This window comes from Falco naumanni, chromosome 5, assembly GCF_017639655.2.
Source record: "Falco naumanni isolate bFalNau1 chromosome 5, bFalNau1.pat, whole genome shotgun sequence".
In the NCBI taxonomy this organism is placed as follows: Eukaryota; Metazoa; Chordata; class Aves; order Falconiformes; family Falconidae; genus Falco; species Falco naumanni.
In genome coordinates this window covers 8,841,011-8,868,805 of record NC_054058.1, presented here as the reverse complement: position 1 = coordinate 8,868,805, position 27,795 = coordinate 8,841,011, and the positions used below count along the sequence as shown (strand labels likewise).

The window sequence follows — 27,795 nt, the reverse complement described above, 5'->3', positions numbered from 1 at the left end:
GCAAGTACATTCAGTGTGTAAGCAATAAACATTGTCTCCACCCCTTCCACCCGCCCACATCCCAGCCCTAGCCATGCTCAGCATGATTTCCACCTTCTTGGTTTGGAAGCCAAGAGAGAACGGTCACCCTGTCAGGGCAGGAGCTGCATAGTCCTTCAGCTCTGGATGAGGGGCAGAGGGAAGAAGGAAGACAGCAGAAGCAGGGGTGAAGCAGGGACAGAATTGAAGCTAAGCTCTCCGTGGAGGGATACAGCCTGCAATCAGCTATGTGGAACATCGCTTTCCTGTGGGGCAGCATCCTTCTCCTGCCTAGCACAGCTGGAACACCTGCAACGCTGTAAGAACCTCAGCTACTTTACGTACATGCTCTGGTCTGTGGGGAATCCTGGGGGGTGGCGGTGTATGAGAAACAGGACAGGAGTCCTAAGACCAGGAATGTTTTTCCAGAACGGTGTAATTTCTCATATTCCTAAGGTTTCATCTGGTTCCCATGCACCCTCCTGACCGCGCTACCCCTACTACTTGGCTCTCCCTTTAGTGCCTTTGATGTAGACCATGTGTTTCTGCAAGGACGCAGGCAGAGCAACTCTGCGAGCTTTCTGCATGTGATTAATTGTGACCTGCCAACATCTCACATCTCCTGCTGCGCGGCAGAATAAATTCCCTTTTGGGCTGTGCTTTTGTCCCTAGAGTGAGAGGTCACCACTGAAATCTTCAGCGGACAAAGCTGGGTGCCTTTACAAACCCAGCAAACATGAGCCCAAGGTATCTAATAGGGATGCTCTTTGTGAAGTGGTGTGTTTGCTCTGGCTTGGCTGGCTGCCTGCTCCCTCCATGCATTTCTCAGACCTCTGGCATGGACAATTCCCAGCGCCACTTCTCTTCATATACTTTATCACGAATGCAGCTCTTGTTCCAGCAGGTACTGCTGTGATATACTGGCTTGTGAACATGCTCTTGCTTTTTGAAGGCCTTTGCTTTTGCAGCCATGGCATAAGTGCAAGCAGAAACATGGCTGCGCTCAAACAGTAGTTGTTACAGTGGGAAGTATGTCGCTAGGCTGTAGCTGGATTTCCTCCTGCCATGTGTAGTGTGGCGTGCACAAGTCTAGTTTAAAACTCTTTTCCAGCAGGGATACAGCCCCTTCCTCTAGGACATGTTCCATAGGCTGTCACAGCTCCCGCTCAAATGATGCTTTTCTGCTACCGGCTTCACACTGTTATTTTCATAACAAAGCTTTGCTTTGTGGAAATTCTGCTTGCTGCAATAGGCTGCCTGCTGTCTGGCCTATATACCAATATTTTTGTAGATTCATGAGAAAGTAATGCAGCTTGGCTCTTGGGATTCTTGAATGATAGCCTCAGAAATGCTGTCTCGTACTTTTATAGCTCAGAAGGCAAGGGTAAAGGATGAATTGTCAAAGGGGTGTAAGGCAATTTCTAGAGTAAAGGATCACTAGGAGGAAGGTAGGTACAGGAGCTTCAAGCAGTGAGTCTTTAGTGCTCAACCCATTCTTTGGCCCTGTGGCAGGGGCAGGTGCCATGAGTCAGCTTAAGCAGGAAAATGTCATTAGCACCTGTTACCAGATCCCCTTACATTAGCAGCAGACAAGCTAGTCAAGGCAGCTTGGCAGCACTTTTGTGTAAGCCACTCAAGGCTCCTGGCCAGCAGGACCTTGACTCCCTCTTGCCAGCGTGCTGAGCTCCAGCAAAGACCTGCCAGCAGGTCATGTCCCTGCCTCCTGCTGTTCTGATCTTTCCATTCCCTGCCCTCCTCCTCCTCCTGCTGCTGCAAAACATGCTGCTGGCTGAACCTGCCCAGAAGCAGTAAGCAGGAGTCAGCGATAAGGGTTTTCAGACCTGCTGGCATGTTGGCTTTTCTGTGTCCTAGTTGCTGCAGTGCAGTGTAAGATGAAAAAGAACGAAACAATAGGAATAGCTGCTTGCTGTTATCCATGGGCGCAGCTATGAGAGTAGCCACAGAAGTGTGAGATTTGGCATAAGACAGCACGGAGGACAGGAGTGTTGTGAGCTGAAGAGAAGGTGTTCATGAGACTGTGTCTGGGAGACGATGCTGGGACTCTGCGTCCCATAGACGTTGCATTTGTTCTGAGCCCAGAGGCAGCTGGTAGGACAGAAAGACACCAAGGAAACTGATGGTGACAGGCAGTGTGGTTCAAGGCTGAAGTCTCAGGAAACCTGCAATGTAGCCAAGCTCTGCTGCTGGTCCCATGCTGGGTGTCATGGGGAGGTCTCTTCACCTTATTTTGACTTCCAGTTTTGGAAGCAGTGACTGTATAATTTTACATGTGCATGCGGTGTGTAGTGCAGAGTCAGTGTTAAGGGCTGCACTAGCTATAGATGAGAAGAACGTTGTGATCTTGCCCCACTGACAACATGAAAGTGAAGAGACCAGAAGTCTTATTAGGAAGTACCCAAATCCTACAGTCAAAACCTGTCCTCTTAGAAAATCCATTTTACCTGACTTTTTTTTTTTTCTCCTTTTCTTTCTTTTTTAATAGAAATTATGCTGTGGCGATACCATCTCAGCTCTACTACCCCTTCTCAGAGACAGTGTGCCTTCAGCTCAGCAGAAAGCAAGCAGTCCCAATCCATGTGACAGTAACCTTGCAAAGTAGAGCTGGGAATGAGACTCTGATTACTCAGTCCATCTCTCAGCTCACCTTCTTTCATTGCACAAGCTTCCAGGTGAGGAAAATACTTTCAAGGTTTTTTTCAGTATTTTTTTTTGAGTAGGGTGGATAGTGCGTGAGTTCTGCTCTTGCTTGGGAGAAGGACAAAGAACTGTGTCTTCCCATGGGGGCATCTTATTAGGGCATTGAATCTTCTGCTTCAGCCTGTATAGATCTGCCACTGCCCTTCCTGCTGTGTAGCCCCACTGACATTTTACTCTTCTAGAAAACATTCTTAAAACTACTGTGAGGTCTTTCAGGGCAAGAAGAACTGGAGCAATATAAAAACAGTACCATAATCATTATTCCAGAAGCCTGGGATCCATGAATGTGAACCATCCTGAATGATGGTTGCAACTATATCTGCAGGTCCCTCCTCCTGCTGGAAAACCCAGTGAAGTGGCTTTTATTGTTATCACGGTCCTGGAACCCAACTCAGAGTTTCAGAAGAAACAGAAAGTCCTAATCAAGCATACAGACAAGAAGACTTTTATCCAGACAGACAAGCCAGTGTACAAACCTGGACAGATCGGTATGGACAGAATGCCATGTCTTGTGAGAGAAAGAGCAGTTCTCAGGCCACAAAATATGGGGTAGCCTCTGGTACTTGGAGCAGGGCCTTCTCTGCAAGGGAGATGGGTCACAGGCTTCATCTCCCTTCTAGGCTTTGAGGGATTTGGGGATACCTCTCTCCTATGTAGGCATGGCACATGCTTTCTCCAGTACTAGCAGTACTCAGCACGCCAGTGTGAACGCAGCTTATGTGTTTTAGCTGATGTGTGAGAAAAGGTTCAGATACCACTGTATTGTATTCGTGATTGCTCCAGCCAAAGCCATAATAGTTGGTCAGTGCCCTAAATCCCTCCGTCTCCCCCAGACTTCCTCAGATGAGGATCACGGTCCCGCAGAGCCCATCACTGCCCTAGCACAGCTCAGATCACCAGCTGTTTGCCCTGTGCTTCTCCACCGTTTCCGCTAGCATGACCTTCACTGCAAGCAAGACTGAGTGCCCCGCTGCAGGTCCAATGTCCAGAAAAATGCTGTTTCTCACCAGCACATCCAGCCTTCCCAGAAACTCCACACCGCCTCTCCTACCACTTGTTTTCTAGCAGGAGGCCAGCTCATAGCAAGGCTTTGACCGTAGGCCCAGGGGCGGATGGCTTTGGCTGCTGCCCTCACCCTCTCAGTGAAGCATGTGGGCACATCTTTCTTAGCCACCCGTTTTTATTATTATTAACAAACTTGATTTCATTTCAGCCAGTCCTGTTTTTCTTTTGCTCTATAGTCAAGTTGCGAATCGTAACCTTGGATCAGGCCTTTATTGCCAGCAATGAAACGGTGAGTCAAGAGAGAAGAAACCTTAAAAAGCTGAAAATGCTATGGGCTGCCTCCATGCCGTCTGGATCAGTGCTTGGCCCAGCTGGGTGATCCATCTGCAGACGGCCAGTCTCAGCATTGCTGGTGGTGCTTAAAAATAGCGTTGGGCACCACCTGCAATGCAGGAGCTGCTTGTGGTGTTGGGTCACGGGCAGTCCCTGGGAAATGTTTAGGGAAGACTCATGGATGGTTGGGGGAATAAAAAATTCCAGGGAAGTGGATGATAACGTCCCTGCAATCATCCCACCAGTAACTGTCACTTCCTCCCCACAGCACGGCCTGGTGGAACTGAAGGTAAAGCACCTACTTTATTGAAAGTGGTGACCTCCACTCGTCTTGGGGAAGACACAGGTTTGGAGATTATGGTGGGGAAATATGGATGCAGAAAGCCAGTTACCTCAGAATGAATGGGAGCCGTCCTTCACTTCTTGCCCTTTCTTCCTTTGGTACCCACACAGGTTTGGCGGTGCAATGTCATAATACCGATCATACAGGGCCAGTAAAAAACTTCCTAGACTTCTAGTCCCTCTAGCCTGTGAAATGGAGATTTCTGAAAATCCTGAATTTTCTTTAAAGAGACTTTTATATTTAACATGCAGAAAACAATAATTTGACCAGTTAGTGTTGTGGCTACACAGCTAGAGTAACTTCCTAAAGCAGCTTTCAGGATTTTTTTTCTCAGAATTTGTTAGGTTAGATTCAATGTTGGAGGTAAAATATGGACTGCAATCACCTGAGCTGAGGAAAGATGCCTGAAAGTGGTGCAGAGTCTGTAATAACCCACATAGAGGTCACAGTTCCAACTAGTAAGTGGCAGTACTGCATGCCATACCTACCAAGCAATCGATTGATAAACATAGTTTCTGAGACACCTATACAATGCTTTATGCCAGTTTATACAAACGTAACACCCTGATCCAGTTTCACTCTTCCAAACAACACTTCCCACTCATTCCATATGTTTATAAAGCACCCATCAACCGGTCGCTGAATCCTTGCTGGCTGGGCAGTGTGACCGTAGCCAGACTTGTGCACCTTGCCCTCCCAAGAACCAGCAGTGTGAGAACACTGTCAGTCAGTTCATGACTGACAGTCAACAAAGCCTCTAAACGCCCTTACACCCCAGGTCTTTACATCCTCCTTTCTCTCTGGGCCTCGTGGTCCCCTGCATGAAGTCCTGGACTCATTTCCCCAGACTTTCCTGGGGATTCAAGATATCAGGTTCCCCCATAATCACTCCCAGGTAGCTCATGCCTTAGGCAGCATGTGCTGTCAGCATTGACCCTCTCCACTGTGACCTGGGGGCTATGCCAGCTCAGATCACCCCAGGGGTCTCTATGAGGAACCATCTCTATCCCTTAGTGAGGCAGGCAGGCAATAAACCAGATGGTGGTGCCACCAGAGAGCAATAATATGCTAGATTGGCTTTGTCAATGACACAGGGAGAAAAGCCCTGTCCTCTTCACGCTCAGACTTACCTAAGCCCTGTAGCTGTGTCAAGACCAGGGCTCTCAGGACAAAAGGATGATTGCTCAGACCATGCTGTGGTAGCTTGGGCAGCCTGCAAAAGAGTTTCTTTTTGCACTGGCAAATAACTACTCTCTACTACTGCCTCTGCAGGACCCCAGAGGGAACCGAATTGCACAGTGGCTGAACGTTACACCTGTGGGAGGCATTGTGGATCTGTCCTTCCCTCTGGCTGCAGAAGCACCAGTTGGAGAGTACGTCATCAAAATGCCTGACCGCACACATGCCTTCAGGGTAGAGGAGTATGGTAAGAGTCTCAGGGAGCTGAAGGCAGCAGAGAAAGGTGTATTGCCTCCAGCCCCCCTCTCTCACACAGAGTTGAACGGGCCATGCAGCTGTGAACAGCTGTGCTAGTTGTGCTAGCACCTGAGATGTCCAGCTGCCTGCCAGTAGGCGTAATCGCTGACTTTCACTCGGGCCCACTGGCTTTCTCCTCCCCCATGTCCTGAGGCTGGACAGAGGCACTGTCCCACAGCTGTGCCCTGGGGAGGAGACTAAGGCTGTCTATTCCCACCACAGTCTCCTGGCTGGGCTCTGGTGCGTTACTGCAAGGCCCTGTGCTGGTGGTCAGGGAGTGAAAGGAGGGACTTCTTTTCTGTGAAAAAACATTTGGGGAGGATTGGAACAAATGAACTCTCTCTGTTCTCACTGAATTATATTCCTTTTGCTTTCACACAGTGCTGCCCAAGTTCAGTGTCTCCATCCAGATGCCTCAGGTGGTCACTATCTTGGAGGAGAACTTCCGTCTCCACGTCTGTGGCATGTGAGCTGACTTATCATGGTGGAAGGTGCATTCTTACTGGTTTGGAAACTGCACTGCTGTCTGTAACTGAACTCAAACTGGTCTCTGCCAACCCTACCCTCACCCCAAATTCTGGTACTCTGGTATCCTTTGCTAAGGAATTCTCCTGGACTCTCACCTTTCTCCATATTCTCTTGCCCTACTTCTTTCTCTGTTTGGAAATGTGGTAGTGAAGCCCCTCAGTGGGGCATGTGCCCTACAGTACGGTACCTCTGCTGCATTGATTAGTGCCAGTGTGGAAGGAATAATGACTCAACTTGTGGTCACCACAATGACCCCTAGCACTGCCTGGTGGGACTAGCATTGATTCGGACAGAACTGACCCACCACAGCCTTCTGTCTCAATCTGATGAAGTAATTTTAACTTCCTGGTCTCTACTGAGCTCATGAACAGTGAAGATACTGCAGGCTGCTAGATTGCATAGCTGCAAACCACAGGCTAAAGCTGATATTATTCACGCATCAGCCAGTGTTTCTCTATGTGAATGTAAGTCATCTCTGTCGTATTTGCCAGGTACACCTATGGGAAACCAGTCCAAGGTAGTGTGAAGGCTGTGGTGTGCCGTAAACACCTCCACTATAATCGGAAGTCTTCCAAAGCCAAGCGCAGTATTTGTAAGGATTACACTGGCGAGGTAAGCACATGGGACACGCATTCCTCTTGCAAAAAACAGGAACAGGGGCAAAGAGAGGGAAGAATACTGAGGGAAGAAGTGGGACAGGCATCAGTTATTGAAGCAGCATACTCTTTGCTTGGGGTTGAATGACTGATATGTCCTTAAATCCCCAGTGTAGCAGTCTTAGCCCCTGTCACTGATTTCTCTGACTGCACTTAGATGCACTCAAAGGCAGAAGCATCTGTAGGCAAGTTAGCTATTGCAGATTTGCCTACAAAACAGATATTGCAACATGGCAATAAAAGATACAAACACTGTCCACATTAATTCACTTCCACTGGATGCTTTTTAGCACCACCTTTTAGTCTGATGTAAACACTTGTGTATTGTTTCCCAGAAACAGCTGTTTTGGAGACACAGAAATTGCCTCTAGCATCTAAGCAAGCAATTGTAGTTCAGCACAGACTTTACTTTTTCATCTCTAGGGTTGAATGAATGTATATCTATTTGTTTATATATTTTTAAGTAACCCAGCACATATCTTAAAGGTAAATTCTTACCTAGCAGAAGAAATCATGTTGTTAGGGAGAAATGTCAATTCATGTTTGCTGCTGGCGCGTGGGTGAATGTGTAAAGATGAGACACATGTGAAACAGCATCTCCTATTAAGGACTGCTTCACAGAAAGTTAGTACATTTCATGCCAGTATTAGAGTTGCTCCTTTAACTCAAGTGTCTTAGTCACGTACTTTTAGACTTCAGGGCCTTGGGTTTGATCTGCACTGCAGAAGAGATTAGTGGGTTCGTGACTGGTTAACAGATACAATTTCACATCCCCAGACAAACGAGGATGGCTGCTTTGCCACTGAGGTGAATATTAAGAATTACCACCAGAAGCGTGGTGACAGCTATGATTTCAACCTGGAAGCTGTGGCTTTTCTGAAAGAAAGTGGAACAGGTAGCAAAAACTGATTCTACACTTCATGGAAAATCTTTTATTTTACACATGCTTGTCTTTGGGGTTTTGAGTTTTCATCTGCAAGAATCCTTGTGGATCCTTGTGTCTTCCCATCAAATCACTGGAGCTTTCTGCACTGGCTCCCATGGGGTCAAATGTTCAGAGGGTTGTGTCTTCCCTGGGAGCACAATGACAGCATGGATGTTCTCGTGTACCATATAGGACATCTGAGTTCTCCCAGTTGCAGGACGAGCTTCACTGGTATGCTTGCTCCTCCACAAGCTGTTGCAGCCAGTCAAGTTTGACAGTCACCTTGATTTGGCAAAGATGGGCAACAGCTGTTTTTTCTCATCCTCTAGACACAGTAGAGATGTGCACAGAGGTGAGCCAGGTTCTTCTGTTCTTAAACCATACTTTAGGAAAGTCCATTGGAATGAGGAGACACTCAGAGCAACCAGTGATAACCAAGGTACTGACTGTGTACTGTCAGTAGCTCCTCATCAGATTTATCACGACATCCCAGATAGGGAGATGAGGCTACTTGTCCAGAGCTACTGTTAAATATCCCATCCTGTAAGGCTTCCTCTCTTACAGAATTTTACAAACCCTTCCTTACAAGAAAAAGGTTTGCAGCCCTTTGCTGAAAGCAGTGACACACATTCACTTAGTAAAAAACCGCAGTGATTTCAGATGGGCGCATGACAAGACAGCAGACTGCAAACTAATGTGGTGAAGGCAAGGAAGAATGTTGCCTTCTAGTGACTCTGCTGTGAGAATGACAGGAGAATGGAAGTGGACAATTATGAGTAGGACTATCTTAAAGTCAGAAAGAGCATTTGATAACTGTCAGAGACCTCCTGGTAGACTGCTGTCATTCTAGCAGGTCAGAATGTAGGAAGCACTATTGCCATGTGTGTGTTGTGTTAAACGACTCCTGAAATTACATGGAGAACCTGCAATCCCCTGTGAATGACAGTCAATGGACTATCGATGAGTTGATGGACCTCAGTGCAGCTAATCTTGCCGCCTTTGCTCAGATGCACGATACTCACCTACGTGCACCTCCTGTCTTTCCTAGGGGTGGAGTTCAACACCACTGAAAACTGCAAGGTCACTTTTGATATCACAACTCTCCAGTTCTGGGGGACAAGCTACTACTATCAGCAAGGAGCTCCCTACTATGGCAATGTAAGTAAACAGGGCAGAAACATGGAAAGCCCAGCAGCTGGGCCTAAGGGAATGGTGGGCACAGAAGTACTGAGGGGTCCCCTTGCTATGAGCTGCCCAAGGCTGCTAGCACAGTCCTCTGTCCCAGTCTCTCCTTTGACATCTTTACCAAGAGGTAATCCAAAAGTGTGACCATAGGTTAGGCACATGGCTTTGCCAGATGAGATGGCTGCTGCATCAGTTGGGGGTGGGGTGGGGTTGGAGGAGTTAGAGTTTACGCTGAGAGTCCCTTTGCAGGAAGGGGAGCTGGGATTCCTACCAGAAGGTAGATTTTCGATCCTGAGGCCTCTAATTCTCTGACTGTTCTCTGCACCATTACAGCTGGAACTCAAAAGTGCCAATGGGACACACCTGAAGAACAAGGAGGTGATTCTTACAGTGTCCTATGGCAGCAGGAAGCAGACCAAGAGCTACTTCACGGATGATGCTGGGATGGCCTCTTTCACTTTAGAGACATCAGCATGGGACAACAGCAGCAAAGTTCTACTACAGGTTAAGCCAAATAATGACATTGGATTTGGCTAGAGCCAAGCAATGCATCCCTTAGACCTATAGTTTATGTCATTGTCTCAGTATAGCCAGGGAGATGGAGGCACGGACCAGTGAAATGACAGATTTGGGCAAAAAGGAACAACCTATAGCACAGTCAGCATTCTGGCCGCTAGTACCATGCAGAGTCCCTGAGCAGTCAGGAGACATGGTGAGAGCTGGGGCAACGGACAGAGGCCCCATGAGCTTGTGACTGAGGTCTACCTACATAGCACCTCTGTCTGAGGTGGAAATGGCTTTGTGGGGCTGGAGAGGGACAGAGAGTGAAGGAAGAACTCCCACATGGTATGGAACAGGAAGATAGGAAAGAAGCTAGGGAAGAAGCATCTGAAAATACATGTGGAGAAGAAAACAACAGTGACAAAACAAAAGTGACCAGTTTGCATTGTTTCCTCATAGCATAAGAGTTAGGAGAAACCTGTGATCGAAGAGGCAGAAAACTTAGGATAGAAAGAAGGAAGGCTAGTAAGGAAGCAGTTGCTGCAAGGCAGTCTGGAACAGAGAAGGTAACCAGGATGTAAGAAGCTAAATAAGGACACCACCAACAGGGAATTGACAGAGAAAAGTTTGTATTGCTTTCCCATGAGGCTCTCTTTTCTGGTTGTAGTGGTAAGTTCTAATACATGTCCTATCTAAATTTCAAAGTCAAGGCACTTTGAGGCAAACCCTGTCTCTTTGTCAGAGTGCATAGAGTATCTTAGATGATGGACCTTGCTGGAAGTCCACAAGAGGGTAATATCATAGTCTGCATGCAGATAGGTCACAGGTCAAAGATGAGCAAGGCCATTGTGATCTTCAGTTGTCCCCTGCCACCTCTATCCTATGAATGGGGGAAAGTGCTAAAAGAAATAGTGTGCAGGTAGAACAACACTGCACAGTGAAATACATTGTCGGGGCAGATCCACACTGATACTTTCCCCCATGTACCAGACAGAATCAAAGCGTTCAGTAGTGTGATCCAGCGACTAATAAGCCACTGTACACAGTCTAACCGTCCGGCTTGCTTGCAGGGTAGCAGCAGCATTGCAGAAGTTCGGGCTCCAGCCCAAGCGCTAGTACTATACAGCTTCCTGCCTCCTGTTTAGGTGCTAGTTATCCCAGAGTGCTGGAGTGGGCAATGCCAGGCTCCACAGAAAGGTGCTGGCTGAGCTTGGCTTAAGTGGAAATAGACACCTTACCCTGGGAGAGTTCAGAGCCCACTGTCCGGTTGAGTCTTGGTTTTGGTGTGGGGAGAGCTGTAAGAAATCTTCGGACACTGAGCCACCTTTTCTGTGCCACAGGCAAAGACCCAGCCGGAGGACTTAAGAGGTCAAAATGTGAGGGTGTCTTACGGCACTGCATCCCTCGTACTGAGGGCCTTCTACTCTTCCAGCCACAGCTCTGTGAGGATCCAGCCAGGCCAGGCAACACTGCCCTGTGGGGACATGCAGCAGGTCACTGTGCACTATCGCATCCTAGCCACCGAGCTGGGGGATGGGGCTGCCAGAGCAGACTTCTACCACCTGGTGAGTGCAGGGCAGCGCAGGCAACAAGGTCAGCTTTGCCACGGGTCTGTGTCAGCACAGGGCTCTTTGCTGGCCCAGAGACATGGAGCAGAGACACTATCAACCCTTTGCTCTGTTCACTACCCTTTAGGTTTTGGCCAGAGGATCCCTTGTGCATCATGGCCAGACAACAGTACTTCCTGACCCACCATTAGGTAAGAGCATCTAAATACCAGGAACAGATTAAGGACCCAACAGGAAAGCCCTTCCAGCCTAAATGGGGAAGGAGAAAAAAAGAGATCTGAGACCAAGAGGAAACAACAGAGCTGGCACCAAAAAACAGGAAATGGCACATACGCTCCCTCTCTTCTGTCTTTTAATTTCCCTAATTTATTTTTTTTTTTCTGGTCAAATTATGAAACTGTCAGACTTTATCTGCCAAGCAGGAATTACCAGAGACATCCAAGAAAACTCACAGAATCCTTTTGCTGGACTCAGGTGGAAAGTAATTTCTCTTCCAATTGCTCACTGTTGCCAGGATCACTCATGATGTAAGGTCATCGCTACAAAACGGCACTAACCTACATCCTGGTCTAGCTGTGGCCTCCCCAGAAGCAAGATAGAGTAATTTTTATCCAAGTAACTGTACAGAAGTATTATAGAGGATGAACGTGTTGTTGCTGTAAACCTTGGAGACAGACATCCTTGCCTCTTCCTACACCTTTTCTATTTGTCCTTCTTCCTTCAGGTCAATATCGTGGGACTTTCAATGTCGCTCTGCCCGTTGACCTCATTTCACCCATGGCTACCCTCTTTGTTTACACTGCCTTCCCTGAGGGACAAGTGGCAGCTGACACCTTCAGTCTCAAAATCTCCAAGTGCTTCAGGAACCATGTAAGTAGTGCACAAAATGTAAGGGGACAGGTAGGCTGGAGGGTAGCTAATTAACTGCAGATTGGCAATAGATATCCAGCAGAATCCAAAAGCCACAGTCTCCCCTTTCCTTCCTCTGTCAATGTCTTCAGTCCCTTTTTCTTCTGTTGTTTCAGGTGAAGCTTGGCTTCTCAGACACAGTGGCTCTCCCAGGATCAGCTGTCCGACTCCACCTGCAAGCTGCACCAGGTTCTCTATGTAGCGTCCGTGCTGTAGACCAGAGCATCCTTCTCCTGAGGCCAGAGGCTGAGCTATCCAGGGACAGTGTGAGTCACTTTAGTGCTGAGCCTTGCTAATATTGGAGCGATGCCTTTTGAGTATCGGGTTGCAGTCACCAATTAATAAGGCACAGCAGGTATACGAGCAAGTACTTGAATGGGGACAGGATATGGCTTACAAGAAAAAAAATGAAGGCTGACATCAAACACCTGCCAAATTATCCAGTCTCTATGGAGGAATCTAATAGAATAACCCACTGGCATCCCTGAGTATACCCCCAAAGTCACATCTTTGCTAAACTTAGAGTGCTTTGCCACAGTGGCAACCAGATGGCAAGAGAATTCCATCTCCCGAACCAATTAATGACAATACACTGAGAAAAAGAGTTATGTTAAAAAAAAAAAAAAAAAAAGACCCAATGTGTGATAGGCTCCGTGTCTTTGTTCCAGCTCACATTAACCAGACAGTCCTTCCATTCACAGACTGGACTGTAAGTGGTGCCTTGGCAGTGGAAGGGTCCCATTTCTCCTCTAGACCTGAGATGCATTGTGTCTAAGGACCCTTGAATTGCCTCTTAGCATTGTCTTGGTGGATCCAGGATGTGCCTTCGGTCAGACAAGAAGCTATCTAATGACTTACTGGGAAGGTGTTCCCACTGTATGCATTGAGCTCACAGGTACAATCTATGAGCTAGAAGTGGCCACAGCTATGCAGCCATACCCTGGAGGGATTCATGTTCCTCTGTGGTGCTGTGCACGTAAAATTTGTGGACGCTTTCCATGTAGCTCAAGAAGCTTTGGGGCTGGGCTTTCGTGGCAGGCAGGATCTGAGCTCTGCGCCGGCAGTCACAGAAAATCTCTGGATAGAAATGAAGAACTTTCTGCCTCTCACACTGACCTGTGCTGGTGTTGTTCTCTGTCTACAGGTGCACAACATGTTCAGCTATTCTCAGGAGCACTCCAGCACCCTCACAGACCCTTACAGTGACTACTGTACTACCTACCAGAGCCCGGGAGTCACCAGTTCCCCTCAGAGCACCCTTCCACCAGGAACAATGTCACCACTTATGTACAACAGATACTCTTATGCGGTGTCCCAACCAGATATTTATGAACTTCTGAAGGTAAATCTAATTTCCAGAAAAGCTGAAATGTCAGAGGTGGGCCCTTTTGTACCCCAGGTCCACACTGGGTAGCTTCACAGATTGTCTTTCCTGTAAACACTGGCAACTTCAGGTTCTGGATCCATCAGGCTTCTGAATTAAAAGGTCTCTGGCCCTCCATGCTCCCAGCTTGGTAAATTCCCATTGATTGGGCAGATCCCTAGAAGTCAGCTCCCCATTTATGCCAAGCTTGAGACCCTCAGACTTTCTATGGGTTGGAAGGAAAGGGGAGCATCAACCTGAGTCACAGAAAGTTGGAGGTTGAAAAAGCAAAGCACTTGAGAGAGAAGGGGGACTGGGGAAAGGAGGGAAAGAATAGTAGAAAGAAATAGCAGGTGAAAGAGGAGAACAAGTCTTTTAGGGTGGGCAGCAAACTGTGATGTCAAAATGATGACTTTGTGGGCATGCACATGTGAGTGGTCACCCCCACAATGCTGCCTGGAGAGAGCTTCCTTTGGTGTGAGGATCCATTAGCAGGATTTGGGAGCAGGGCAGATCTGCATTCTCTCCCTGTATAAATTTGCAGGTCAGGCTGTGGTGCAACAGAATAGGGTGGCTGATATGCTGGGAGGCAAGGGCAGAGACAGACCCTCAGACACACCACCGCCTCCACTGAATGTACCTTCTTTTCTTCCCCTTCTTTCCTCCAGAATTCAGGTCTAACATTTTTAACCAACCTTCAAATCAAGTCCCCAATTGAGTGCCGCACCCAGACCACTTTCTACTACGACTACATGTGTACATCTCGATTTATCCTGTTTCTTTGGAAATTACGGGTAACATACAGGTTGCACAAGGGCAGCTGAACGTGCAGTGTGCTGAGGAACTGCGGATGGCTTCCAGAGATGAGTGGGAGGTTGCACAGGAGATGTACACCACAGGAAAAGGGGAAGGGTCCTGAAATACATGTGTGTCCAGTACACTGGAGGGGCAGAGGGGTGGCTGCATAGGAAGAACCTGCTTGGAAGCTTCTGCTGGCAGGCAGGAAGATAACATGGCCAAGGGGGGGGAAAGAAGCAGCTGTCCCAGGAGGGAACATCTGTTTGTAAGACTAGGAAAGGTCTTGCTGGAAACCAGAGAACGAGGCAAGATTGGCACTGGGCAGAATCTAGGTCCTTCTTCAGGGGCTGAGGGCAAAAGTGTGAGCAGGTAGAGCTCCTCAAGGGGGAGCACACATAATGAAATCCAGATGGTCTCCTGGGCTGTCTTATGGAAGACAAGTAGGTTGAGAGCATCTTGGAGAGGACAAGGAGGATTGGTGTGGAAGTGGGAGGGATGGAGAGCTGAACTTTTCCTAGCTAAACTCTACCCCGATTTCACAGTTGCTCTGCTTTTGAACGAATGTTTGTATTCCTAGTAGCTTACAGCGAGCTGGCAGACTTGGATAACTTGGACAACTTAGACCCAGAACCAGATGGTGCTGTTGTGCATGCTGAGTCAGAGCACGTTGAGTTGGGTAGCGAGGCACGGGCAGCCCGTACCTGGTTTCCAGAGACATTCATCTGGACTCTGGTTCCCATCAAGTGAGTAATTATGGGCTGTGGCCCCATATGGACCCAGACCTCCTACACAGAGAGGGAATAGGCAGGTACAGAGCCAGGGCATTAATGGCTTCTGTGCCAACAAAGAAAAGAGAGGTGTGAAGAAGTGTATAAGGACAACAGAGGTTTGGTTCATTTCCTGGCTCTGCTTGAGATTTTCCAAATGATCCTGGGGAACATAAAAACACAGACTCTATAGGATGGAGAAGACCTCCAAAGGTCTGTAGCTCAACATCCTGCACAAGTCAGGTCCAGTTAGATCAGGTTGTAGTCAAGTCCTCTGTACCTCCAAGGATGGAAATTCCACAGATTATCTGGGCACCTGTTCCAGTGTTTGACCATCTTCATGGTATTTTTTTTTATCCCAAGTCAGAATTTCTCATGCTCCAACTTGCATCTGTTACCTTTCATCCTATCAATATGCACCTCAGAAGAGACTGGTTTCATTGTCTCTACACCCTCCCAATAGTTAGTTTTAGAAAGCTGAAAGATCTCTCCCTATCTTTTCCCTCTCGTGTGAGAATCCCAGTTCTTTCAGCCATCCCTTGTATATCAAATGCCCCAGCCCTCTGACCATCTTGGTAGCCCTCCAATGGATGCATTCAAGTATGTCAGTGTCTTTCTTATACTGAAAAGCAAAAATGGGACACAGTACTCCAGATGTGGTCCCAAATTCAGGGGGAAAAAAAACTTTTCTCAACCCAGTGACTGCAGTTGCCTTAATACAGTCCAGAAGTCGATGGCCTTCATTGCTTTAAGGGCACATAAGATGTCTCATGCTCAATTTTTTATCTACTAGGAACCCCACCTCTTTTTCTGCCAAAGTTGCTTACTAGCCAGTCGCTGCCTAGCCTGTACTGTTGCATGGTATTATTCCATCCCAGATACAGAATTCACCCATGTCAAGCCCATTTTTTCAGCTTGTCATGGTTCCTCTCAATAGCAGCCTTTCCCTCCAGCATATCAGGAACCCCTCCCCAGTATGATATAGTCTGCTAATCCATGGCAAGATTCATCTGCTAATCTTGCTGAAGACGTCCCCTCTCTTATTATCCAGGTTGTTAATAAAGCCATTAAGCAGAATTAATATCATTAAGTATCAGTGGCTGAGGGATGCCACAGGTAAACAGACACCAGTTGGACCTTGTGTCACCAGCAATCATCCTTTGCCCGCAATGGTCCAGCAAATTTTCTGTTCACCTTATCATCTATTTGTCCAGTCCACACTAACGTGGCTACAAGGATACTATGGAAGACTGTGTCAAAGGCCTCGCTGAAGTCAGGTTATGCAGTATCTACTGTTCTCCCCTTATTCATACATCTCAGCTTTCTTAATTCTCCCATGTGTCAATGTTCTTAATCCGTAAAATAGGATCTCTGCCTCGCCATCTCATATGGCTGGATTAGGCCCATTTCAGGGCAGGTACCATATTCCATTTTGTGTATGCAGATCTGTAAGTGACACTTTTAACGATGACTGCCAAGCTGTGGTTGGGATTTTGGGTGATAGTGTGGTGAAGTGTCACGTGGTACTCCCTGGCACAGGCTGGGTGTATAATATGGACCTCTGGGAGCCCTGTGTGCCCACACAAAACAAGAATTTGAGGTGGAACACTGTCTAGAAGCAAATTTTTGTTTGTATTTGCCTTTCTGTCCTTCCTTGCCTACCTATTTGCTATCTTTCCCATACCTCTGTGTTACTTCCTTGAAATACTCACACCTTCACATGCACTTCCAGTTCATAGTACTTCTCCATTTGTCTTCCCAAGAGAAATCTTTACAGGGATAGGGGCAACCCCTTCCACCCTGTTTTCTCCTCAGTGATTCGGGGGCTGCTGAGCTAGCTGTCACAGTACCTGACAGTATCACAGACTGGAGAGCCATGACCTTCTGCACTTCAGAGAGCCATGGGTTGGGAATCTCAGACACCACGAGCCTGCAGAGCTTCAAGCCCTTCTTTGTGGAGCCTACCTTGCCCTACTCTGTCTTCAGGGGAGAGTCATTTCCCCTGAAAGTCAAAGTCTTCAGCTACCTGAAGCAGTGCATGGTGGTGAGTGGCTCCCTCCAGGATGGTTTTTGGGCAGGGGGATGTGTGGAAACAGTACTTCACTGATAGAGACCCAGACAAGGGGTTGCCTCCTCAGGCACTGGGCAAAAGACATCAGGAAGCTCCTCACAAACTCCATGCAGAGCCATCTCTGTCAAGCTTAACCCCAACCCCTGATAAGTTCAACCCTGCAGGACTGCAATGTCCACGGGCTGTTGGTGTCCCATAGATATTGCAACAGGGCTATCACCATACTCATCCTGGGCTTGACTGATATTTGGAGCAAGGAGCTAAAAGGGAAAACACAGCAGCAACTCTGTAACCCAAACTCTCTTTTGTTTCACCTCTAGCTCCAGCTTAGCCTACAGGACTCCAGGGATTATGAATTTGTGCACGCAAATGTCAGGTTCACTACGTGTCTGTGTCCCGATTCCGCAAAAACATTTTTCTGGGACGTGAAGGCTACAAAATTAGGTAAGAGGACGAGGGAGGGGCAGGAGCGGGAGGCGCTGGCAGAGCTGCTTGAGGAAACCAGTGTTGGACTGGAAGGGAGAGTGGCCTATTATGTGAAGCATGAGTGAGCAGCCTTAGGCTGAGCAAATTAAAACATTGGTATGGATGTGCCAAACGGCCTCTCGATGTTTTGTTCTTTAGGGAAGGTGAATTTCACTGTCACTGCTGAGGCGATGGATCAGGAAGATGTTTGCACTGAGAGTACAGCTGTTGTGCCAGAGTCTGGAGGGAAGGACACAGTGGTTAAACACCTGCTGGTGAAGGTCAGAGTATGCTTCAGGGTCCTGGGAAGGTTGGAAACAGCTCAGGGTCGAAACAGCCCAGTGGGTGTCTCTGGCAAGGGAGAACCAGCAGGGCAGACAGGCGTGTTTCCCAGGGAGGTTGGTCAAGGAGTGATTCCAAGAGTAGGCTGCACTGGGGGCATGTAGTAGCTCAGAAACCTGCTTCCCAGTGAAAATTCTCTGTCAGCACACATATCCCCGCTCTCTCTGTGAGGTGCTTTGCATGGCCCATGAGGATGCAAAAGGTGGTTGCAGGAAGGTGGGGTGCTGCACAACTGCTGTCTCGTTTTACTGCTCTCCCTTCTGAGCTGACCAGCCTTTTCCCCACCAGGCAGAGGGGCTGCTGGAGGAAAAGACCCACACCTCAGTCCTGTGCCCTAAAGGTAGGTGCAGGTACCCCAGAGACAGGGACTGTCTTACCACTGGGACTGTACATGCACACAGGGCAAGGAGACCAAGCAGAAGCAGTGTGGTGTGTGAACAACTCTAGGACTATCTGGAGGTGAGGGGCACGTCAGGGATTTTGGAGCTTTTATGGGAAGGCAAAGCCATTCAGCTCTACCCAGTACTACCAGTTCCTGGCAGCACCAAACCACTGCCTCACTCATCAGTGAGTGGCCTGATCTGTGGGTCAGGCTCTCTTTTGAATGCTGGTTTCACCAACTGATGAGGTGATCCCAGCCTGATTTACACCATCTCCTGGGAATGCCTGTGGCTCTGCCATCTCCCTCCTGCCTGTTGTTCTGATGCTTCTGCCATTTGCAGGAACTTCCACTTCAGAGACAATCACTTTCGCTATGCCAGAGAATGTGGTCCTTGGGTCGGAGAGAGCCCACATCTCTTTCTTAGGTGAGATTTAAGGGGCTCTTGGAAAGTAAGATTTTTTTCCCTGCAGGAGTCTTTCCTTCTGATGCCACCATGTCTGCTTTAGCAAACGGAGTAACAAAAGGGAATGTGTACAGGGAAGTGTGCTACTGGGCCTTTACATCTTCCAGAGAAACATCCCATCTCTCTTACACGAGTGACACTGGGCCAGGTGGATGTATAATTTCACCCAACCAGGGGAAAGATGGGCAAGTACCATATCACTGTTCCTACAGGGCTCTATAGATATTAGTCACCCTAGTGTGAGCAGAGGTGAACTGAGACCAGTCTTAGCAGGTTATCTGGAGAATCAGTGAGACCAGAAATTTTTTGCATGCAAGAATATGTAAAGCTTCCAAAGCTGTTGTTCTGTACTACAGGTGACATTCTGGGGACAGCACTGGACAATATAGATGAGCTCCTCCAGATGTCCAGTGGCTGTGGTGAGCAGAACATGGTTCATTTTGCCCCCAATGTCTTTATCACACGATACCTTGAAGAAACAGGACAACTGACTCCAGAAATCAAACAGAAGGCAATTGGTTATCTGGAAAGCGGTGAGTGGATTTCTGCTCATGTTAGATTTTCAAGCTGGTGATGTCCACTACAGTAGTTGTACAGTGGTGATCTCATCAGAGGCTTGGTGCTGAACAGGATTTGTGCAGCATCACTTGCCTGACACCATGGGAATTACAGCAGCGTACATCAGGCTGCTGTGTCTCAGCTGAACAAGAAGTACACAGCACCCCTCTGAAAGCCCTTTGCTAAACTCCTTAGAGGCAATGTTCTCTGTAATGACCAGCAGGAGTGGCAGGGCAGGTTGACACCTTGAGAACAGGACAGACACAGAGCATTTTCACTACCCCCAGCCTCTTCCCACAGGATATCAGCGTCAGCTCCTGTACAAGCACGCAGATGGCTCATACAGTGCCTTTGGGGAAGGAAGTGAGCCAGGGAACACATGGTAAGCAGCGATGTCCAGACACAGTTGAGGAACAACAGCTTGACCTGGTCAGGCACAAGCTGGCTTGGATTTTGGTCTGGGGAAACTGAGGGAGGCTGGAGGTGTGGTGTTTTGAACAGAAACTGCTCCTGAGACTTTCTGGAAGAGAACCATGCCAATAAGCTGACTTGAGGTACCCCTGTTTGATTGTTTGTGCTTGGGAACCCCAAGTGAGACTGACTCTGAAAACTTAGCTGCAAAGACACCTTCTTCCCAGGTTTTCCAGAGTGCTTTGTGCCCAAACAGGATTGGGAAAGGGGCTGAGTGAGCTCACTAAATATCAGCCCTCTTGGCTTTAAATTGCTCAGGTGCACTGTGTTGGAATTGACAGAGATCTGGGGGAAGCAAAGAACCGTCAGTGAATTTTTTCTCTCTTGATGCAAATAGATCTGAGCTTGAGCTTCAAGACCATCCTCACGTGCATGGCTTCCAATTCTCCATGTATACCAAGGCTCTGGCCTACTGGTATTTCCCCAGGGATGACATAATGGAAGACACAGAGATTTCTGTGCCCTACTGGAGATGGGCATCTGTGACTGGTTCAATTAAATTTTCTTCTCCCTTCCTTGGCTCTAGGCTTACTGCCTTTGTCCTCAAGACCTTCAGCCAAGCCCAGGACTTCATCCACATAGACGAGCAGAATTTAAAGGATGCTGCCAGTGCTCTGATTAACAGTCAGACTCCATCTGGCTGCTTCAAGAGTGTGGGGAAGCTCTTCAACAATGGGCTGATGGTATGACATGTGCTGGCTGTTCATTAGGTACCTCATTTACCCCACTACATAATGCTCCTTCATATTCTGGGTGCCAAGAACAAATCCTACTGCAGGAGGAAGGCTCTGATGTGCTCAGGGTCACCCTTGGGTGACACTCAGGTTTGTGCTTAGTCATGGTGGCACTTTTTCAAGTTATGAATGATGGAGGTTTGCATTTGATTAGTAAGCTCATGGGAACTGTGCCCTGCCCTAGCACCCTCACAAAAGCTAACACATGCTTTAAAAAAAAAAAAAATAATAAAAAAAAAAAAATTTCAAGCTCTGTGCTATTCTCTTGATAAATTGAGCTGCCGCTTCTTCCTTCAGTCTGGGTTTCCCCCTGTACAGAGAAAGTCAGGAATGGAGTGAATGGAGATTGATGGCAGCCACTCATGGGAGATTCACCTTGCCAGGGATGTGCCCTGTACACTCAGAAGCACAGCACTTGTGCATGTATGGACACGCAGAGAATACTAGCAAAGTGGAGCCAGCAGCAGTTTGGTAGACAGGACAGATAATCCTCTAAGAGAATGGTACCTTTCACTTCCCCTTGCAAAAGATACCTTTTCTTTTGCTCCTCCACACCCTTGCCACTGTCCTGGCCCTCCACTGAGGCGCCAGCTTGCAGAGGGGTTGTGGGAACAGCACTTTCCCCTGGCACTGAAATCTGCTACTGAAAATCTTTTGCAGGGTAGGGGAAAGGGGGATGTGTTCAGCAGAGGGAGGGAATCAGCTGCCCAGAGGGGCTTGGGGTGCCACGGCTGAGAAGTGCTCTGGTAAGCAGGATCTGCAAGAGTAGATACCAGTCCTGGCGCTTCCTTAGCAGAAGGAATAGGACCAGCAGTTTTGCCTGTGCTGGCTTCTGCTCAGGGAGCAGAAGGCACTGGAAAACTTCTCCCTCTCCCTTCTCACAGCAGCCCTCCTCTTCTCTGTTTTGTGGTGGCTACAGGGTGCAGTGGAGGAAGGACTGGGGCTGAGCTCTGCAATCATCACAGCTCTCATACACTCCGGGATGCCACGCTCCGTGAGTATCGGCAGCAGGGATGGGCTGGGCGCGCAGCCCCTCAGCAGGCAGTGCACTGGTGCTCTGCCTTTCTCCATACGTTACCAGTTTGCTCCCATGTATCCTGTCCCTGTTTCCACCCCACTCTGCACACACCAAGGCTGCATTCCCCACCCTATCCACCCTGCCAGCAACCGGTGTGCTTTTAATTGTATCCTAGGACCCAGTTGTGTGGAAAGCTCTGAAATGTATAAAGGACCTGGTCAATGCTGATACTGACAGTTCCAACCTCTATGGTCTGGCACTAGCTGCAAACGCCTTTGCAGTAGCAGGCGACAAGGCCCTCGTGCAGAAAATCCTCAAAAGATTGGATAAGGCAGCCACAGTATCAGGTACCAAAGACTGTAGGGCAGAATTGTGTGGACAACTCAGGGCTGCACGACCAAAGGAATGCAGGGAGGGAGACGGGGGCACTGGCAGCGCTCTGTGGGGACCCCAAGGCTTGGGTAGCCTCTGCTCGCCGAGCTGTCATGGGCTATATCTGTACTGTGAGTCCGACATTCTCTGTGGATGATCTCATAGTCCTGGCTCACCCAGTCATCCAAACCAGGGCAGCTTCACGGATATCGTAGAGCTCCTTCCCAACTTGCAAGGCTAGGCTTTTACTGGGAATAGCAAGGTGTGGGGGGCAAATAGGGAGATATGCACCTATATCTTGACCCAATGTACATGTTCACTCAGTATCTAGGCGCAGGGGCTGAGTGGGGCTCCAAGGTCATTAGTTACAGCTACACGCTCCAGAAGTGTTCCCACTCCATCTCTAGATGATCAAATATTCTGGAGTCAACGGTCCAAACAGGAAGAAGACTCCCTGTACTGGTATCGAGCTCCATCTGTTGATGTGGAATTGACATCTAGTATCCTCATGGCTCACCTTTCAAAATCAAGTTTGTCTTCAGATGACATCAGAAAAGCATCCCAGATTGTGTCTTGGCTCATCAAGCAGCAAAACCCTTACGGAGGCTTTGCTTCGACCCAGGTAATCCCCTTGAGCCGTCAGCTATCATTTGTGAAAGTAATGGGCTCTAACACAGCCCAGAGGTTTTTTTTAAAAAGAAAAAAAAAAAAAAAAAAAAGGAAAAAAGAAAGAAAAAAATATGTAGGGATTTACAGCTCCTGGAAGTTGGGATCAGGTGAATATTTGTATTCCTCTGAGCTAACCCCATGCCAAAAGCTCAACCCTTATTGAGCTGTAGCTGCAGTATGAGGGAGGCTAAGGACTGGGCATGCACAGGACACAGGCATCCTGTTTTGCCCAACGTGTGTCTCTTCCCTCAGGACACGGTGGTTGCTCTGGAAGCCCTAGCCCTCTATGCAACCAAGACCTTCAGCAAGGATGGCCCTGATCTTCAGGCTTCTCTCTCCTCTGAGGATTTCAACCAAAACATCCGAGTAGACAACACCAATCGCCTCCTGCTGCAAACAGTGCAGCTGCCAGCCATTCCCCGAGATTATACCGTGCGTGTGCAGGGCCATGGGTGCCTCTTCCTGCAGGTAAGGGCAGCCAGGGAGGAAAGGTCTGTCTGGGGAAAAGCCCTGAAAGCCAGGGGAACCTCTCACCTTGCTATTAAGCTAACACTGAAAACAGACTGCTGCAGTGACTTGGCAGGAGTAGCTGGGATCCACAGGAAGGGAATAGAAATTCCCCAAATTAAATCTGGATTATCTCCATCCCGTCAGAGCTGCATCTCTGCTCCAAGAAGTCCAGTGAACACCACCAGGAACAGTGCACCAGCAGAACCTCCACTTCTGCCACATAGTTTTCTCTTATACCAAACAGCAGCCAACACTAGACAAGAAAACTCTCCAGAAAAAAAAAAAACAATAATGAAATTCTCTGTCAACTAGTTTCTTTCTGTTCTGGCAGGCCATTCTGCGGTACAACCTCCCTCCCCCAAGAAGTGATGTCGCCTTCGCTGTATCTGTGCAGACAGAGTGCACCGCACCCAGCGCCACCCAGTTCCCTGTCACCATTCATGCTCGGTAGGAGACACTCAGTTGCCCCTTGCCTCCCCTCTGCTCAGAGGCTTCTGGCACCACACAAGTCTCTTGATGGCCGGGATTCCCCTTCACTGATGGGGTCCAAAGTGCTAAGATGTCCCCATTCATTTAACTGTGCTCTCCTCAGCTGGGTGAAATGTACAATACCCCAAAGAGATGGCTCAGGCTCTAGTCCTATCTTGTTATCATGCCAGTCACCCAAACTTCTCCCAAGGTCTGTGGGTCTCACCCCCTTCTAGGATTAGGCCTCAAAACACTAGTGATGTGAAGGTTCTGTGGGACTGACTGCTGACACTTCCTAAGTCTTCCCTCCTCTGCTCCTGGTTGACTGTCACACCAGCCTCCTCTGCTATACCCCTACCTGACTTGGGACAGAACTGCCAAGAGAGCAGACGGAGGATGTGATATTCCTTGCCATGCCTAGAGAAGGTAACTCCAGAAGCCTTCCAAGGAATTTATTCTCCCTGGCTCATCACAATTAAAAGAGAGATCAGGGGAAGCACAAAGATTTATTACAGTACAGGAACAGGTATGCTTACAGGGAAAACAGTGGAAGGAAAGGCAGATTCCTCCACCTGAGTACCAAAGCTGGGCTGAAGTATCTGCAAATCATGGCTCAGAAAGTAACATTAGTGCTGTCCCCTGGGTTCCTGCTGCAGCTACACAGGGAACCGTGTGTCCACCAACATGGTCCTGATCCAAGTGGAGCTGCTGTCTGGATACAGCCCCGTGGCAGGTTCACTGGAAGAGGTGAGACCATGAGTTTGTGTCCAGCTGGGATGGGAATAGTGATGGATGTCCACCATGCAGGGCTGTATGCAGAACTGTGATCATTCCTGTGGGCAGAGAAACACAGTTCTTTTCTGGCTGAGAAATCTTTATACCCAAAGTCTCTTCTAGACCGCACCTTGCCTTCCCCTACCCCAAGGGCTTTTGGCTGTGCAAACATTTTGCCCATGCTCTCACAAGGACAAATATCCCTGAATGTTTCTGCTTTCTGTTAGAGTCTTCCTGACATTTTTTCGTCCTATTTTCAGCTAAAGAAAATGCCTTTAGTGAAGAAAGTTGAAAGTGAAGCTGACCGAGTCATTCTCTACCTGGAGGAAGTGAGTACAATTTAGGCTATTTAGTCATTAAAAGGACTACGGACTGGCAGATAGCTTTTAGCTTACTCTGGCATCTTGGTTCCATTAGTATTTTCAGTATCCAGAGCTGCTGTTCCTGCATACCAGCCACATTTGCTGACCTGGAGAAGTGTTGTGTCAGCCTGCAGTAGTTCAGCTGTAGAGCCTGTATACAGGGCGCCTTAATGTGAGTAAAATGAGGCCGACTGATGTTAAGCCTACAGCTGCTGGCACTGCTCAGAGAGTGTTGAAAGTCCATGTACAGTGTCTGATCAGGACTGGGGAGTAGTAGTAGGATCCATCTAGTAAATTCAAGCAAGCCTGAATTCTTAGAAAGTCCTTAAGCAGCCTGAATGTAGTAGGGAGGATCTAAGAGTTCTCATAGAGTTTGCCAAGATCACTCAAAATTAAGCCAGGTGGTTGTGTGAGCATCAGTGCTCACTCCACAGCCTCATTAACCATCAGATTAACAACCACTCCAGCCTTTCGCTAGCTACATGTATACCTAAACAGCACCAGAAACAAGACCTGACATGAATATTAAAACTGCAGAATTTCCATGGAGCACTTTACACGTCTGTGATTCTTCAGCCCCAGTTGCCAATAAGCTGAGCTAAGCTTGCCTCACGGTAAGCGGGTTCGTGTCATGTGGATGCATTAGACTTGCAGAGATGCTGCTTTCGTTACATCTACAGCACAGAGCAGAAAGGCAGCACAGAAAAAAATTTCAGCTCAGGCTGCCAGGTAGCACAAAGTGGAACTAAATCAACAGCAGGTCGTGCAACTGCTACCATTGAGCAGATGTTCATCCACACCTTGCATTTGTCTGCTTAATGATGAGGGTTGTATGAGCCTGGAGAATAAGAGCTGGCGTAATGGGACTGCGTATAAGAAAGCCACTGAGGCAAGATGCATGAAGGCACTCAGAGCAGAGCTAGACGGGAATGTGGGATCAGCTGGGAATACTAGTGCTACATTTAGATATCTGATGCACATTGACACTATAGGTTTGATGTCTCTCATGAGCTGAGTAAAATTCAGTGACCAGAAATGGATGATGACCACCACAGAATGTGAATTAAAAGGTATTTCTGAGATGTACTGGAAAGCAGAACAGACCTGTTATGGTGATGAGGTCTCTACGGAGCCTGAGTGAGAGCAGGAGGAAGGGATTGTCTTACAGGACTTCAGTTCTGGCTTTAATCCTTGCATCTCTTGGTCTTAGCTGACTAGACAACCTCACACCTACACTTTGCTGGTGCAGCAGGACATGCAAGTGAAGGATCGTAAGCCAGCTAATATCAAGGTCTACGATTACTACATGCCAGGTGAGTTCAGATGCTGTACTGCAGAAACCACCCAAATGTACCACTGGAAATAAATTTTCTGAACTTGTCAAGTCTAAGACCACACCATCCCCGACATGTTTATCTAACTGTCCCTTAGAAGTTCTCTAGTGATAGACTTACCATCCTGGGTTTCAAAATGGTAGATCCTTCTTTCTCTGGTCCCAGAACTTGCAGGCTTGAAGTAGGCATGCAGATCCACTTAGGGTCTAACTCTCCCAGCCAAGAGGGGAGCAAGGAGCTCGGAGCTGTGCTTTTGTACATGCATTTTGTGGGAGGCAGAAAAGGCAGAGGGACCATAGTGAGGGAATGGCTTAGAAGAATGACACTAAAACCAGCTTGTCCTCTATTCTCTGGGGTCTCTAGTGGGAGGAAAAGCCAGAAAGGTGTCAGGGATTGCTATAGCTTTAGAAAGTGAGCGATCCATAATTGTAATGGAGCTGTTTGGGACTTACAGCTTCAAAAGATGGCAGGCCCCATGACTTGGGTGAATCTGGACTAGCTGCACACGGAGGCTTTGACGCAGAACAGTGATTTCGTGCGTCTTAGCAGAGGGAAGTCATGGCTTGTAAGCTGAGGGAATGCCTGTCCTAGAAACAGAGGCACAATGTTGGATTGCTTTAGTGAGTTTTTGGCAAGTGTATCTTACCAACACTTTTTTTCTTGTCTTCCAGAAGAAACTACCGTGATGAGCTACAGTGCTCCATGCGAGTGAGGTGAGGGCCCAACACCTCTTTTGTCATCACAGGCATGGTCCTGAAGAATATGGAGAGGGTGGAAGATGCAGGCAAGGGCCCTTGGTCAAGAAACTTGCCAGACTGCAGGTTCAGGTTAGGAAGTAATTAGCAATGCTAAGTAACAGTGAGTTCTCATAGCCCACTAGTTAAATTGAGGGAAAGGGAGAACTGAAGCGGAAAGTTTGAGGTGCCTAGCTCATGACGGTCAGAGGTATGTTACAGAAAATGAGGGCTGCCTGTCCTGAGTCCTACCACCAGTCCTGGCACTTTGCATCAAATACACTTTCCTCAAGTCAACTAGCACTTTCCCTGCAGTTCCACAGCCCTCCAGCCCGGTACACACAACATGCCATGTTCACCTTTACTGCAGGCCTGACTGCGCTTCAGTACCGAGCGCCATTCCCAGCCTCAGCCTGGCTTCTGATCCGTACTAGGGAACGGGCACCTACCCGTCCTCTTCCCAGGCTGGGCAAAGGCAAATCTTGACGCTGACCAGTGCCTGCTCCTGTTCCAAACTTTGCTTGCATCTGGATGCTTCCTTGCCCACAGCCACAAGATGAAGAAAACACCTGCTTCACAAATCACCTGTGGGAGGCACACAGCCCTGCCCTGGGATGCCTGCCACAAGCCCCACACTCTTAGTGGAGATTCTGCCATAGGCTTTGTATGGGTAGAGTCAGCGAGAGCCCCATCCTTGATGGCCTGGCAGTCCCAGAAGGTGCAAAATCCACCCTGATTCCCAGTGGTTAGTTTTAATACTTCAGGAACATGGGGATTTTTTTGTCCTTTGTTGTCTTTGCAGGAACAGGGACAGATCCATCTTCTGCAGTCTCTGTCCTTCAGTCCTTTGTCAACCCTGCCAACAGCCACGGGGAGATGAGAAGCAAAGAGAAAATACTTGACATTCCCTGCTGAGCAGTTAGTTTCTGAAAGGCTCAGACTGTGCCTGGCATCTTATTAAAAGTCAGGAGACTA

At 48.2% G+C, this 27,795-nt stretch overlaps 1 protein-coding gene across 7 annotated transcripts; it reads left to right on the top strand.

Moving 5' to 3' along the window:
• The first annotated feature begins 85 nt into the window (after positions 1-85).
• Positions 86-27,795, top strand: LOC121088656 (alpha-2-macroglobulin-like protein 1). Of its 7 annotated transcripts, none has more exons than XM_040595060.1 (36): positions 86-337; positions 2,522-2,708; positions 3,062-3,224; positions 3,978-4,030; positions 4,343-4,363; positions 5,690-5,843; positions 6,275-6,359; positions 6,913-7,033; positions 7,855-7,972; positions 9,051-9,160; positions 9,521-9,691; positions 11,029-11,253; positions 11,384-11,447; positions 11,981-12,126; positions 12,282-12,431; positions 13,310-13,507; positions 14,197-14,284; positions 14,907-15,069; positions 16,909-17,137; positions 17,485-17,608; positions 17,789-17,910; positions 18,260-18,311; positions 18,694-18,777; positions 19,173-19,349; positions 19,675-19,756; positions 20,372-20,528; positions 21,499-21,573; positions 21,773-21,944; positions 22,377-22,591; positions 22,891-23,106; positions 23,480-23,595; positions 24,273-24,363; positions 24,651-24,719; positions 25,963-26,065; positions 26,758-26,799; positions 27,623-27,795. In XM_040595060.1, the coding sequence occupies exons 1-35, from the start codon at positions 267-269 to the stop codon at positions 26,796-26,798; spliced, it is 4,413 nt and encodes a 1,470-aa protein (XP_040450994.1). In that variant the 5' UTR covers positions 86-266; the 3' UTR covers position 26,799; positions 27,623-27,795. The 7 variants fall into 7 exon arrangements, 6 of the variants coding, with proteins under 6 accessions (XP_040450994.1, XP_040450993.1, XP_040450995.1 ...); XM_040595059.1 differs by having other exon boundaries at positions 14,904-15,069; XR_005828007.1 differs by lacking the exons at positions 24,273-24,363; positions 26,758-26,799; positions 27,623-27,795 and having other exon boundaries at positions 14,904-15,069.